Source organism: Sceloporus undulatus, chromosome 4, assembly GCF_019175285.1.
Source record: "Sceloporus undulatus isolate JIND9_A2432 ecotype Alabama chromosome 4, SceUnd_v1.1, whole genome shotgun sequence".
NCBI classification, from domain to species: domain Eukaryota; kingdom Metazoa; phylum Chordata; class Lepidosauria; order Squamata; family Phrynosomatidae; genus Sceloporus; species Sceloporus undulatus.
In genome coordinates this window covers 204,854,755-204,871,135 of record NC_056525.1, presented here as the reverse complement: position 1 = coordinate 204,871,135, position 16,381 = coordinate 204,854,755, and the positions used below count along the sequence as shown (strand labels likewise).

The window sequence follows — 16,381 nt, the reverse complement described above, 5'->3', positions numbered from 1 at the left end:
CTCTGAAGACCAGGATTTGAATCCCACTCAGCCATGGGAACCCACTGGGTGACCCTGGGCAAGTCACATTCTCTCACCTTCAGAGGATGGCAATGGCAACCTCATCTATGAAGAAACTTATGAAAAAAAACCCTGCGCTAGGTTCGCATTGTGTGTGTGTGTGTGTTGTGTTTTGTGTGCCTTCAAGTTGTTTCTCACTTATGGCAACCCTAGTGTGGACCTATTATGGGGTTTTCTTGGCTAGATTTGTTCAGAGGAGGTTTCCTTCCCCTGAGATCACCCAGTGGGTTTCCATGGCCGAGTGGGGAATTGTAAATAATAATAATAATAATAATAATAATAATAAAATAATTTTTAAATTTCTATCCCGCTTTTTGCCAGGCAATCAAAGCGGCGTACAACAGGTTAAAATACATCCATATATACATAATACCCCCCCTTAAAACAAGATTAAACAATGTAAGATTAAAAACTACATATTAAAACTGACTAAGCTAAATAAAAGCTTAGTCGGTTGAATTGTGGTCTAATCTCAAACCACTACGCCATGCTAGTTCGCCTTAGGGTGTCCATACACCAGAAGCAACTTGAAGGCACATAACAGGAATAACAATGAAATCTTATACAAGTATAGATGTAAATATAAATGTAAGCATAGATAAATCTCCCCAACCAAAGTCGGCGTAGGCCAAGATGTTGGGATTGACTGCTGGGTAGAGGTTCAACTAATGCAATTCCAGCTATTCTGGACCTGGGAGGAGCTAATATAGGCCCATATATGGGAGACACAGTATTCCCTTCTAAGACATTCTTTCACTTTCTTCTTCCCCAGAAAAATCTTTATTAATAGCAACAATAATTTACAAAGAAGAAAGGAACAACATGAACGCAGAAAGAAGGTAGCATGCATCTTTTTCAATGTCTGGAAAACTGCTGTGGATTAGTGAATGAATTTATTGCTGGTTGGTGGTGAGGGGGCCAGGTGTGTGTCATCTCATATGTTCAGTAGTAGGATCACATCTATCATGCTGCATGACTGGCTGTCTTGCCAAACGCTGTGCATCAGAAGCAGCCATGACCTACTGAAAAGTTACAGTTAGGAATTCTAACTGAAGATCTGCCACAATTGGTTGGGTGAAGAGACTTCCTGAGTATTGAGAAGTTTATTAACAGTAATAATGGCTTTAATAAAGACATGGCAGGTATTTTATACAAGAATGCTGATAAATCACTTCCATAAAACTAAGAAAATGCCCAAGACATTTACAAATGGGTGAATATAGTGATTTTAACATGTTACTTGTTACAACAGTATTGTCCTGTTTTCTTTTAAACACATTCCTTTTTGACATTAATTTTGCTTAAGCAGACTCAGGATCAATTGAAATTATCATGCTTGTTTGCATCATAGATTATCTGTCACATAAAGCCCCATCAAACAGAGTACTCATATGTGGATGTCAGCTAGACAGTTAATAAGATTATCAGATGTTATCTGTCATTACCTCAAAAGCTGATATGAACTTGGTCTTCAGTTCATTTTATTAGCAATTGATCCTTATTGTTTTTTTTGGCCCCATCCCCTTTCTCAAATTGTGGAGCTGCTTCTGAAAATCTCAGAGGAGTCAGATCTAATGCGAAGGGACAAAATCTGATCCACCATTTTCTTCAAATGTCCTGCTTGTTATCACTTTGAGACACATTGCTTTGCTGCCTATGAGTCCCTCCAGAGGCCTGCTGCTGGAGTCATCATTCATTCAGAGAGTTCAACCAGGAGAAAGAGAAGACATGGCGAGCTGGCTCATCAACTCTTTCATTGCTCCTAGGCTGTCCTTCCACTTGCCCTGGAGGGGATGCTTCAGACCCAGTCTGGTGGGGGAAAAATAAATATTCACAAAGCGAACCGAAAACTCACCTTTTGAAACTGTAGCTATCTCTACTGACTATTTTAGTTCCATCAAAAATAATTTGATTGCTGTGAAAGCAGAGTATACAAACAATATGAAGTCTTTAAAATTGGATAGCAGAAGCCCCACTGAGATACATGAGATTGTGATACTGTGGGGTTTGACACAATTTCCATTTAGGGGGTCATTAGGAGAACTGTGTCAGATAATGCTTTGGAAGGACAAGACCTATATATATGGGTCTAGACACATGGCTCTGTTCCTTTCAAAGCACAAACTGCCCCAGTTTTTCTGTGTAAGAGCCTAGTAAGAACCCCGTTATTTGGACATTTGGACAGAACAATGCAAATTTTTGCCATTCTCTTTGAACACCTGGAAGGAAAGCTAAATTTTCGTAGATCTGGCCCAGAATCCTGCTGGGTAGTCACAACTAGAGCAAACTCAGTGAATCAATTGTTGAATGCTGAGTCAGTGTATTGGTAAATCCAATTGGTTCAATAGGTCTACACTAGTCAGAAATACTAATACTAATCAGGTCCTTATGTTTTTGTACTGCTTAAGTTGATATACCACCTTTGTTCTGCTGTTTATACAGCAATAGCCAACCACGCATCCTTTTTATCTTAACCCATGGTGCATATACACTGTAAAAGTAATGCAGTTTGAAACCATTTTAGCTGCCATGGCTCCATCCTAGAGAATCCTGGGAGTTGTAGTTTGTTTAGGCACCAGCACCATCACTTTGGCAGAAAAGGTGAAAGACCTTGTAAAACTACAGATCCTAAGAGTCTATAGGATGGAGTTAGAGCACATAAAGTGGTGTCAAATGCATTATTTTTACAATGTAGATGCACCCTTAGGATGCACATAACAGAAGTATTTCTCTAATTTCCTCTAAACTCAAAGCATACTAAAAACTGAATCCTGTTGGTCTATACTGCACCATGATCTTTGCACATGCAGTTGAATGTTCTCTGTGTTCATAGAGGGAGACCACAGGACAGGTGATCAACTAAGCCATTCCTTCCCGAATGCCTTGTCTCCAATAACTCCTTCTAGTAACTGGCCATTTGGGAATTGGGCAGTATGAAGCCAGCAACATTTTCCTGCCACCATTTCTACTGAATTCTCCCATTCTTTATTGCTGGTGCACCCACAGCCTTTTTCTTATGCTAATGTTTTTATGTTACTTGTGGAGCCAACAGGACTGGGGCCAGAAAGATTTGCAGTATACAAGGTTGCATCCTTCATGCTCGTACAAAAGCATGTTGCACTTTATCACAGAGGATAAACTGTGCTTTCATTATTTTACTACCTCAAGCATTTATAACACCTTCACAAAACATAAACATATACAGCTTTCATTATAGATGGCTTATAATGAATTGCTAGAGGGTATGGGCTAGAGGCTTGTTGGGCATGTTCTAACCATCTTCTTTAAATACATAATATTAAATGTCCTACTTGAATTAGTGAGGAATGATGATTTGTTAGATATTAGTTGACTTAGAAGCATGCTGTTTGGACAAAATCACACAATTGCATGACAAATCCAGTTGCCTAGTAGATGTGAAAAATGTAGTTCATTTGCTTCTATCTAACCAGAGTTTTTGGTCATCTTTCAAGGGCCAGATTCTTTGCTGTAAATAAGTCAAGCCATAAATTGATTTTTTGCACTATGCAACTTAATTTTGGGATTGGGGGAAACCATCTCTAAAAAGCAAGTATTATCCTAATATTGATTATGCTTTTGAAGTGATGATACAATATGTAAAGTACAAATCTGTATATTTAGAAGCACTGATTTTCAAATGGTGGGACTTAATTATACACTTAAGCATATAATGCTGAGCCCCACATTGTTTGTCAGTGCTAAGGCTGAATATGTGTACCTGAACCTGGCAGCTGTTATGAGTTGGGCAATTTTGATTACTGAGAAAGGGATAAGATATTAATGGGGGAATCAAGACCTTAGCGGAAAAAACAAGCTACATCCCCTATGAAGATGATATTGTTTAGCTTGGCCTTCCCCATCTTGAAGGCATCCAGATTTATAGAACTACTCCCATAATCCCTAGTCACTTTGTGAGATGTAATCTCTGGTGATCGCTAAATTTGGGAAATATGATATCACTGTTTATTATCAAAGTCATTTTGTTCATTTTCAAGACTGGGAAAATAAATCCTGTGGAATAAACTGGTGGTATAAAGCACAGAGCGCTCCACAATTTAACACGTAGTCCAAATATAGGCATGTATCCCTCTATGATTTGTCCCCTCTGCCAATGAACCAGAGAAACAAACCTAAAACATAAGATACAATTTGTCTGGAAAGAAGAAAACCAGAGAAGAGAAAGCAGCTGTATTTGAATAAAATAATAAACAAAGCACAGAGTTTCACTCGACAGTTTGTTCACCAGCTCCTGCTGCAAGCAGATGTGATCAGGCAGAGTGCACCAGCATGTTGTTCATAACTGATAAACCATATTTCTGAAGATATCTGACCTATAGCTTTCTCTAAATTGGCCCACTATGTGAAGATGAGAGCCAGTTTGGTATACTGGTTAGAATGTTGGACTGGGACTAGGAATTGTTGTGTGCCTTTAAGTCATTTCCGATTTATGGCAATCCTAAGGCAAACTTATCATGGGGTTTTCTAGGCAAGGTTTGTTCAGAGGAGGTTTGCCATTGCCTTCCCCTGAGGCTGAGAGCATGTGACATGACCAAGGTCACCCAGTGAGTTTCACAGCCGAGCTGGATATCAAACCTGGTCCAACACTCAAAGCACTACACCATACTGGCTCCAGGAAACCAGGTTCAAGTCTTTACTCTGTCATGGAAACCCACTGGGTGACCTGGGGCAAGTCACACCCTCTCAGAAGAAGGCAAGTGAACAAATTTTGTCAAGAAAGCTTGGTGATAAGTTCACCTTAGAGTCATAAATTAGAAAAGATCTGAAGGCATACAACGTGTGTAGACACTGCTTTACTGATACAACTGCTCTGCTTCTGACACAACCTCTGAAAGGAGAATGGAAGCTGTTAGCTGTCAGAAGTACTGCCAGAAACAGAAAGAAGTAAAAAGGAGTGAGCCCTCCTGTCCCCTTTCTCCAAATACTGACCCAAAGTTCTCAATGAAGACTCTGTTTTAGCCTTCATGAAACTTAAATCTGATACTGAGAAAAGTGTTATTTTCAGTTGGATGGGGTTAAATCTGTTATTGCATGGGTCAGTTGCTCTTTTAAAAGCCTCTTTGCTTCTACTCTGCTCTGTCTATATATTTGTAATTAATTGATATTATGGACTGCTCAGTACCATGTCCTACAGAAGAAAGCATCCCCACAGTATCACCTCTGGAGTTATCAGCCCTTGAAAAGGTAGGGATTGAAGAACTCAGAACTTCCTTATAGCCACAACAGCTGAGAGTCTCAGCCAACAAAACTCTATTTTCACTGAGCCAACTTTTGATCTCAGTCAGTAACAAACTGTGTAAGCAAATCTAGATGTTCTATTCACCACAGAAAATCCCCCCCCCCCAATTTAATATGTGAATTACTAATATAGGCTGGAATCCTGTTGGTAGCTTACACTAGCAGAAGTCTGACCTATGTTGGCATGTCTTTTTTTTTTAAAAAAAAACAACAAAATGAAAGAATGAGAGTAACAGGGGGATGGCAGTGAAAGGTGTCTCTGGCTTCATCTGTACTGCATAAATAGTCCGGTTTGACACCACTTCAACTTTCATGGCTCAGTGCTATGTAATTCTGGGAACTGTAGTTTGTTGCAGCACAAGAGTTCCACGAGCGGCTTACAATTATTATTTTTAATTAGACGGTTCCCTGCCCTCAGGCTTACAATTGCACCATTTGCAGACCCCCTTTTCTTCTAACATTACTCTCCCTTCTCTTCCTCCTCCAATGTTGATACACTGGCAAACAGAATTTTGACCATATTATTCTATTCTCCCTCTTTCTTCAATAGAACTCAAGACAGCACACATAGATTCCCAGGCAGTCTTCCCAACATAGGGGCATGCTCAGCTTCATCAAAGTTGTTGTATCATGTGCCTTCAGACCAAACTCCTGTTACAAATCAACATATGAATCTCTCTGCCTTAAGCAGAGCAGCAGTAAATGGTAGCCCTAACCCCTACAATCCAAGTTACATAGTACCCAAGGGTAGTCAAGGTACTTTGGTACCTGAAGCACTTTGGTATCCTCAGCAACCTCTCTTTGGAAGTTAAAGAAAATAATAATAAATTAAATAACAGCTTATTGCCCTTCCTTGATACCCCAAATCTGCTGCCTCAAAGTATCTGATATCTCAATGTATCTATTGGTAGGGCTGACCCTTAGGTAGAATACAGTCAAGAGCATCACATAATAAGTTTACTTAATTGACTGATCACATGAAGTGGGATCTGTCAGCACAAGAGGCTGCAGGAATGTGCCCCAAACTCTACTTGCCTGGAGCTTGGAAAAGTACCTTTTTGCACCACAGCTCTCAAAACCCCCAGCCAAGTTGGCCCCAGACCCATACGTGGGAGATTCTGGGACTTGTAGTCCAAAATGTAACATTGCACAAACTCTGATCACTGGCTCCTAGGCTATAAAACAGAATAGGCGCCCCAAATGTAGAACCTGACTACAAAGAGATGTGTTGATTTCCATGCTGAAGCTATTCCACACCACTGAATATGAGACGGCTGCAAAGCATAAACAACATTCATTAAACCTTTAAAACACTCAAGTTATCAACTGGTTGTGTTATTCTCTTCTTTGAAAACAAAATAAAAACTGAGGGACAACTAGTTCACATTATTTATTTAGATGATTCATTATACTATTCATTACAAAAAATACTGTTGGGTTCAGACTAAGAGTTTGTCTACACTAACCAAAGGGGTTAAAATCAGCCTCATCTTGCATTTTCCTGGTTCACAATGAGCCTGCAGTGACCCCATTCACAACACATACTAACAAACACAGCCTAACTGGCCACACATTTTCTCCCCTGGTGAACTCACTTCAGTGTAAGGTCCTCTCTTTTGCATTATTTTTGGCCACATGGCCATGTCTGCACCACTATGTTTTTCCTACCCAGTATGCATCACTTATCAACCAACAGCTGTTATTGTTTGCCTGTCAATCTAGGCCACCTTCCACTAACTGGATGCCACCCCATCCAATCCCCTTTTCCCTTTTGTCACCCCAGTGAGTGAGTGAGAGAATTTTAAATATACACACATGACAGAGAAAGAAAAAATGAAATTGTATTTTAGGCCTGTTACAGACTGCCAAAATAAAGCTGCTTTGGGTCTCTTTGGAGGTATGCTGTTTAAATGATGCATGGGTCCTAAGAGTCTGGAGGTTGCGCCAAAGCCACACTCCATTCCTAAGCGCTGGAGTGCAGCTTTGGTGTAGCTTCCGGATTCTTAGGGTGCATGCATCATTTAAAAAGCATACCTCCAAAGAGACCCGAAGCAGCTTTATTTTGGCAGTCTGTAACAGGCCTTAGTTATCTTTTATTTATGAAAATGTTCAGCTATAAAATCAGTGGTGAGGGATTAGATGAGGCTATTAGATTGGGGGGGGGGGTTGACCAAGGGAAGAGTAAAAAAAGTAAAAGCAAATGCCTTCCTCTTTCTCCCCTCCTGCCCTAGTGTTGTTTGCTTTTACTGTTTTTACTCTTCCCCTGCCCCCCCGATCCTCCCACAACACTGCCCCCCCATCAGCATTACACATCTTTGGTTTTACTCTTCCCTTTGCTGATCCTCCCCATCATTCACTCGCTCATGTAGAGATCTCATGCACCCTCTCCCCTTGATTCTCCCCATATATTCCTTGCAGATCTCCACATGAGTGAGTGAATGATCAGGGGGATTGAGGGAGGAAGGAGTGCATGAGATCTCCACATATTGAGTGAGTGAGTGAGTGAGTGAGTGAGTGAGTGAGTGAGTGAGTGAATGATAGGGGGTAAATTGTGGGGGGGGGAGAAGAAGAATACCAACGATGACACAATGTTAATTAGGTAGGGAGATCAGAAGATCAGAAGGGGGTGGGGGTTGGGAAAGAGGAAATGCATGTGCTCCATTTACTGAAGACAAACCAAACATGACACAATAATGGAAGAAATTATTTTAGAACACCTGAAATCAACATTTTCACAATAAAGATACGTAGCATCACTGAAGCAGAAAGGTTACTCTGTTTTGTATTAATACTTAAGGAGAAAAGGAAAGCCTACTCTTAAAAATATTTTGCTTATCTGAAAATTATGTTTTCCTTATTTAAAATAAAATTAGGTCTTCGGAAAATGTTGAATTTAAAAACAGTTTATGAATTTAAAAACAATCACATTTTGCTACTGAAATTTGAGTCTCACCTACCACTTTTGGTTTCCTGCATCCAAAATTCACACTCACAATCTGTATTTAAGTTTTTAAAGCACAGATTTTAAAAACTCAGTATTTGCAAACTTTCAGATCTAGGGCTCATTGTTTTGAAATCAAATGTGCCAATTTTATCTCTTCTCCTTTAAAGAATGCAGTATCTGTTAATTATGTATCCTTAAAGTTATAGGATGTTCTTAACATTTAGAGGGAAGTGAAAACTTAAGGATGTGTTATTTTAAAATAATTTCAACTTTCTCTAAAGCTGTATGTTTACTTTGTAATATGGTATCATTCCTTCACCAAAACTTCCTACAGCTGTCAACTTTTATCATAACAATATAGCTACCAGCTCAAAGTTGCCTTTTCTTATGCCTATTTTTAATTCTCTAGGAGCCAAGTGAAATTCTTTTCTTCTGAAATGAATTGTTTAACTACATAACTGTAGGCAGTAAAATATGCAGCAGCAAACTCCATCCATCATAACATTAGCTGTTCACTTCTCAGAAAGGTGGTCTTCCGTGAACTTTTCGCGCCCTTGGGGACTGAATGTCTCACCAAAATAGATTTTCATTCTGTTACAATTAGAGCTATGTGGCAAAAGATAATGTAATGCTGTTTATTTCACACAATGTTAACAATTCCAAAAATAATCTTGAGCAAATGAATTCAGCGTTCTCTTTATGTGTAGGCTGGGTAAGTTCCCTGAAGGATATAATGCCAAGTTTACTTTAGAAAGGTTATACTAACGGATAAACTCATTTTTTTTTAAAGCAGAAGGAGAACCTTAAGAAAGCCCCTCTCTCTTTTTTGCATAGTGTGGAAGTTCCTTGGGGCTCACCTGGAAAAAAATCATTACACTTCTAATCTTTCTCAGTGGCTTTACAGAAAATTACCAGCAAAACCCAAGTGAAATGTTTCCTCTAGATCCTTTCACTTCCAGTGCATTATTCTTAGAATGGTGTACAAGAATATGATAAAGCCTCCTAAAAACATCTTGTTGCACAGGGATGACTTTCAACTGAGGGAAACACCTGAGCAACAATCAGCAAGGGGCATAACAAGTATCCCATGACTCACTATGCATATCATGCCAGATCAACATATCATGCCAGATCAACTGTAGGAGGTTTTGTGAGTTCAAGTGTAAACAGGGAGGCAAGACTTGATCAACAGCGCTTGCCTGCTATATCTCTACATAGTACAAAAAGTATGGATTATATGATTATGCTGCCTGGGGAATTTTGGCGCTTAAAAACAAAACAAAAATCAGTTCCAAGCTTTGATACTCCGATTAGTTTCTCACAGGACAAGCAGAGAACTCAGAATCACTCAAACCAAGTAGAACTAAACAAAAACATCTACTTGTGGATCCTTTATGTGAATGTAGCAGAGCAGAGAGAGAACATAACTTTTTTAATTTGAGGTTTTGGGAGAGAGAGCATTTGGAGAATTGCACTGGGAAACCCTGGTGATCCATACAAATATTTTCAGTCAGTTAATGTGCATTCTTTATTCCTACAATTCAATGGCTCTTCTAAAGAAGAGATGCAAAAGCTTTTCAGCCCCCAGGGCCACATACAGTGCTGGCTGGGAGCTAAATATGCATACAAATGCTCAAACAAATCACAAGTTGTGCACCGCTGTTCTAACAGGAGCCCTCCCACAAAATTAAAATGTTTCTTTATAATGCTGGACAGCAAGACTGAAACAGGGCTCTAGCTTGGCTTTAGTTCTCCACATCTCTTGCACTAAGTGAACACCTGAGACCGCATGAGATGTGATGCTACTCCAAGACATTTTCAATCAGGATTGGATTACATCATAGTAGCTGAATGTAGCCTTATGAAATATACTGATAGGAAATCATTTTCGTGGATAGAAATGATGCAAATCTATCACATTCTCTTAAAAGTACTGTAATTGGGTCTCTCTAGATTTTTCATGTAAAAATATTTACTAGCACTGAATTTATGTAATCAATCAAACCAAACCACCCATTCGTTTTAAAACTCAGATATACCTATTGTTATTTAGCTGCTTTCCTAGAGATACAGATGCACTGCAAGCATAAACTTTTGTGTTAAAAATAATACAGAGCAACTGCTGAGTGTGGAAAAGCTTACTTTATACTCACTCATTCCCATTTTGTTTAACAATACTGTAATTAAAAAAGTAGTAAGGAAAGGAAAGATCTCTAAGCTGTGTGATTTCAAAGAGTTACTAGACAAACTTTCTCTCCTCCTGGCAGAGAAGGGCAGAGATTCTTGCTGTGACACAGAGCAAAATCTAAGTGTACCACTTAAGAAACAGACATCACTTTAAAGTATAGATTGTTATTTGAAAGGATCTGATGAATGAGACCCAATACCATTTAAGATTATGACTCATGGCAGAGTTTGAACCATAAACTCATTGGATCAGGTAACAAGGCCTGCATAATTTGTGGGGTTTGTATACATGTGTCACTTGATCATGAATGGATGACTTAGCTGAGTTATTATAAATATGCAACACAGAGCGCATAACAACTATGGACACACTGCACTTGCTATGGAAGCCAGCTCCTTTCTGTAAGAGCTCCATAAATAGAACATCGTATTGAAACATCAGTCCCATCAGCACATTCTGATTCCTCAAAGTCATTCAGTAGTACTTGGAAAGAGTTCATTGCACAATGTCAACATTTTTATTTACCTTCCTTTCTAGCTGTTTCTAAATTGCGTTGAGTCTCCGAGATCCAAAATGCCTTAGACCAGAAGTGTTTTGGATTTCAGATTTTTGGGTTTGGATTTTTTTTTTTAAAAAAAGTATTTGCATATATATAATGAGATCTTGGAGATGAGACCCTCATTTATATTTTGTATATGCCTTATATACATAGCTTGAAGGTAATTCTTAATAATTTTGTGCATGAAACAAAGTTTGTATACATTAAACCATTAAAAATAAAAAAAATGTCACTATCTCAGTTATCCATGTAGACAATATTGGATTTTGATGTATTTGAGGTTTCTTAATTCCAGATAAGGGAGACTCAAACTGTATGTGTGTGTGGGTCTCAAGGCTTGGATTTCTGCCTACCCTTACATTTATACCCTGCTTCAACAAAAGTTGAATTGTTCTGTCAAAAACACAATGCCATGGACAAATCTGTCTGGATTTTTGTGGATGGTTACATAATAAAGAAAATGAAAAGTGAAAATAAGCAGGATTTCTTTTTATACAGTGCCAGAAAAAGCAAGGATCTTAATTTGATTTTATTTCCTTGATACTTCTACTCTGTAGCTCAAAGGGGGGAAAAATTGAGGATAGATTCATTTTGGGAAGTACATCCTATATTTGTCACTTTTCCTCTAGCTCTGGAACTGTTGTGCACAGGAAGTATGCTACAAGTGCATACTTGCCATTCTGCAATATGTCTACAATTGACGTTTCAGTTAATCATGGTTCATTACACCTATTTGCACACAGTAAATATAAAAATACAAAGTACAAAAAATGATTAATTACCCCATTTAAAAAATTAGTCAAATCTAAGTCAAATTAGATGTGTGTTTCCATACAGGAGTTGTGCAGGGAAAAGATCCAACCTCCAAAGAAAAAAATAACTAAAATAAATGTTTATGAAATGGTGCAACCTGGGGAGGAGAGAGGGGTAGGAATGTTTATCAGTAGAAGTGTCATATCTAACCAACACTCTCGACATTTGTGCAAACAATTTCAAGAGACCATCTGTGTCACCTCTGAGTGCTCCAGTGTCATTAATTTTTAAAAAGTGCTTTGAATATTTGAACATGCAATGGCCCTCGAAACAATGCACCTTTTTTTGGAGGGATAACATGATTGTGGAAGCTAGAAAATGGAAAATAAAATGTCCAATAATTGCAATGTCCATTAATTGTACATTGCACACTGCTGCAAAAGAATTACTGATTGTGTAGCGAGAGGTTTTGAACAGGAAGACATGCAAGTTTCCTTAGGTTTAAAAATTGCTTAGAGCAAGGGTGGGAATTATGAGGCTTTTCAGATGAGCCCTGGTGGTGAAGTGGTTAAATGCCTGTACTGCAGCCACTCACTCACAAAACCACAAGGTTGCGAGTTCAATACCAGCTGGGGGCTCTGGGTTGACTCAGCTTGGCATCCTTCTGTAGGTCGCTAAAATGAGTACCCAGCTTGTTGGTGGCAGTTAGCTTACACATTGTAAATCACTTAGTACATTGGTAAGCGGTATAGAAATGTACTTGCTATTGCTATGTTGTTAGACCACAATTCCCATCTCCCCAGCCAACCTAGCAATTTGTGAAGAATGATATTTGACTTAGAGGATGATAATCTATTTTAAGGAGGCAATTAAACAGAGACCAGGATTTAAGCATTTTCCAATTTTCAGTGGAGTAAAATATAAAAGCAAGGTCAACCTGGCTGTGCTTTCATTTGAATACAGGAAATCACTGTCTTGTATTATTCTGAGACATGATTGCTAGAAAAAGCCTTCCAGAAGGTACCCCATGACTCAGAATATAGTCTGTATGTATGACTATTAAATGCTAGGGGAAGGAAATAACTGGCAAAATTAATTACAGCAATAGCATTGCCAGAGAATCTTACAGAATGTTTTGTCATTACAACAGCTCATCACTGGTGTTATTGAATCACATAGGCAGTTTCCAGAAATTAAAACAGAAAGCTAAATTAAAAAGAAATACCCTAGAAGTAGACTTTTGGATTTTAAATATATGCTGAATTACATTAATCTCTTCATATAGGATGAGGTATAAATATTTATAAATAAATAATTTTATAAACAAACAAACAAACAAACAAACAAAAACATTGTTAGGTACAAACACACACATGCAACTTATAAAAACTTATACAAAGATATAAAGAAATCCTATGGCAACTTTGAGACTGAGAAAAAAGTAGAGCTCCATTTATGGTTCATGTTGAGGCAGCCCAACCCTTTTCAAACCCTATATGCTTTCCCCTTCCCAGGAGCCTGCAAAGTTTCCATGGATTCTGAGGAACCATAGGGAAACTAGCCAATCAGGCCCAACATAGTTGGCTAGAAGGTGGGATCGGGGAAGCCAAAATCAGAGTATTAGATTTACTCTTGCCTGCATCCCAACTAGATGGCAACCTCCATTGCCTCCCTCCCTCTGTTCTTGTTCAGAGTTTTGTGGCTTTGTTCTGTGTCATATGTGAATTATTTTGTTACAGTCTTGGTCAGTTTTATCAAGGGGGCTGGATGCAGTTGGGGGGGAGATGCAGTCTGGGCAGCTGTCAGAGCCAGTTGGGAGTCCATTGGCCTATTGGGAGAGTGGGCAACTGGGACCATGTTCTACTCAGGAGAATATGTCTTCGTGGAGAATATGTCTTTGCCCATTGACAAGTGACAAGTGGAATCCTTCATCTGTCATTCTGGAGGTATACCCAGTATGTAAACTGAATAAATTTGTATCTATATCCAGAAAAATGGCTGGAAGATTGGTTTCCATCAGTTGGCATGCAGGTCAACTGATATCTGGATTTGGACCCAAGCTGGGGCCAAACCTGTTAGGTTGTAACCAATAAGAGTTTATGTGTTTTATTCCGATAAATAGTTTGCATTATTACTGTGAAGTGGACTCTCAATTGCTACCAAAAGAGAAAATTTCTAGAACTGCAAAAGCTTACGTTAGAAATGTATTTTTCTCAGTCTCAAAGGTGCTACAGGCTTTGTATTATTTATTTATTGTGACATAGACAAAAACAGCAGTCCCTTTGAAAACATATAACATTTTCTCCATCTTAACTTTCCTTGTTCAGATTGGTCTTCTGCCCACCTATTTATTAGTTCCCCCTTCTTGAAAGATCCAATGTTCATGTGTGTCTTTAAGGGCAAGTCCACATTTGTACAGTATTTCTTTAAGAAATTAGGAACATTTTTGAGGAGCAAACAGCAAGTAGGGAAAAAGTGAAGTGCCTCCACCTTCCTGCATATGTCCACATGCAGTAACAGGTACAGTGATGCTGCAGAGATCACTAAAAACAACCTAATCTGGAAGACTTCGCCATCACCGCCTCCTATATGGCTTTGTAAAGCTTTACAAGGGCCATCAGGCATTAAACCAGTTTGCATGTAATGTGACATTTGTTCATAATGTGGTACAAACATGAAGTAAGACAGTGTGCAAAATGGTTTCCTGTTTCTCCAGACTACCTAGAATATTGTTTCAAAAATAAGCTGAATATTGTAATGTAAAGTGTGGAGGAAGGAAGTCTGGTTGGTTGTGAACTTCTTCCTATTCTGCCCTTACAACTACTATCAAAATGCACTAAGGATCCCTCTAGCTGGCACAAGCCCATCAAATGCACTCTGTGTGTGTGTGTGTGTGTGTGTGTGTGTGTGTTGGGGGGGGGGAAGACAGATTCTAATTTGAACAGAAAGAAATGCTTTGATCTATCTTTTTTAAATCCCTGTACCTAGTAGGTAAAACATTTCACACATGCTGAATTAGTCAACATCTGAGACAAATTACAAACAAGAAAAGTAGACAAATAGAGCTCTGCTGTACTCTACAGACTGAACCCTTGTCACTTTCCAATTACATTTTCTTTCCTCCTTACTTTTTGTAATAAATGTCTCCAAAAAGGATCTGAAGATCCTGAAATGTTACCACCAATACCATGCATATTACATGTTTCAAAAAAGTTATTGCTTGAACATGGATTTTTAATTTGCCAAAGTTTTTGTATTCAGCACTACATTCTTATCATAATATTCAAGATCAGTGGTATCCAATTATCAAACTATGTAGTGTAGTATACAACTATGTATACAAAACAGTTTCCAACTGGGCAACATAATGTTCAAAATTATGTTCTAAATACCCTGAGGGCACCAGATTCCATCTGATCTTGAATGCTAAAAAGGAGCAGCTCTGATTAGAATTGGACTGCCAATGAATACCAGGAGCTATAGGCTGTATTTCAGAGGAAGGAACTGACAAAACCACATCTGAGTATTCCTTGCCTAAGAAAACCTTATGAAATTCATGGGGTCACCATAACTTAACAGAAGACTTGATGGCACACACCCATACCCACACGCAATTTCAAGATCAGTATCACATGAGGTGAGCAGCAATGTGAGTGCATGTGTTTATGTATGAATGCTGGCAAAAGAGAAAGTATAATTTACCCATCAGGAATTTGGTCATTCCCTGAACATAATTCAGTATGATTTTTAAATCCATCTTTGATTTTATAATCTAGTTTTGACTTCAGTACATTTCCAATTCTGTATATGAGTAATCTCATCTGACACATAGAGTATTCATCTGCCAAAAAATAAAGCACACACTTTTACCTTTTCTGCTGGATTCAGTACTGAAAAGGCTGGAAGTCTTGAAAACCAGTTTTCAAAACTAGACGCTGAAATTTCCATTAAGCACTGAACTAACTCCAGATGATCCCAAGAACTAAAATACTGCAATTTAGAGGAGGAACTAAAATAATATAATCACAGTTTATCACTTGAGACTCTGATGTAGCATGGCATTAATTCACAGTCTGATCTTTCAGTCTCATCTCCTTAATGATCTTATTAGCTACTGTGCACTTAAAGTACATCTACATAAGTAGCAATTGTCTGAGATTTAACATAATGCAGAGTTCCTGGATGCTTGATATATTCTCTCTCTCTTAGAGACACATTTTTCATGTTAATGCTGAAAACTATATCTATTTATTTGTATGTGGCAGACATTATTATTATTATTATTATTATTATTATTATTATTATTAACCTTTATTTATAAAGCGCTGTAAATTTACACAGCGCTGTACATACAATCTTTTTAATTGGACGGTTCCCTGCCCTAAGGCTTACAATCTAAAAAGACACGACACAAAAGGAGAAGGGAGTGGTCGTGGGGAAGGGGATGAGGACATAAACTACTATGGTATTGTTTAATTTATTATTACTTTGTACTATGTATTTTATCCTTTTTATTGTAACCTGCCTCAATCCGTAGGGAGAGACAGGCTAAAATTATTATTATTATTATTATTATTATTATTATTATTATTATTATTAT

The 16,381-nt window shown here is 38.3% G+C and overlaps 1 protein-coding gene across 1 annotated transcript in view; it reads right to left on the bottom strand.

The window, feature by feature from the left end:
- Window positions 1-831: 831 nt before the first annotated feature.
- Window positions 832-16,381, bottom strand: part of TRIM55 (tripartite motif containing 55) — a 53,464-nt gene continuing 37,914 nt past the window's right edge. Inside the window, exon 10 of the mRNA XM_042465492.1 lies at window positions 832-1,869. Coding sequence (XP_042321426.1) covers window positions 1,750-1,869 — 120 coding nt within the window. The 3' untranslated portion in view covers window positions 832-1,749. The remainder of the gene's footprint in view (window positions 1,870-16,381) is intronic.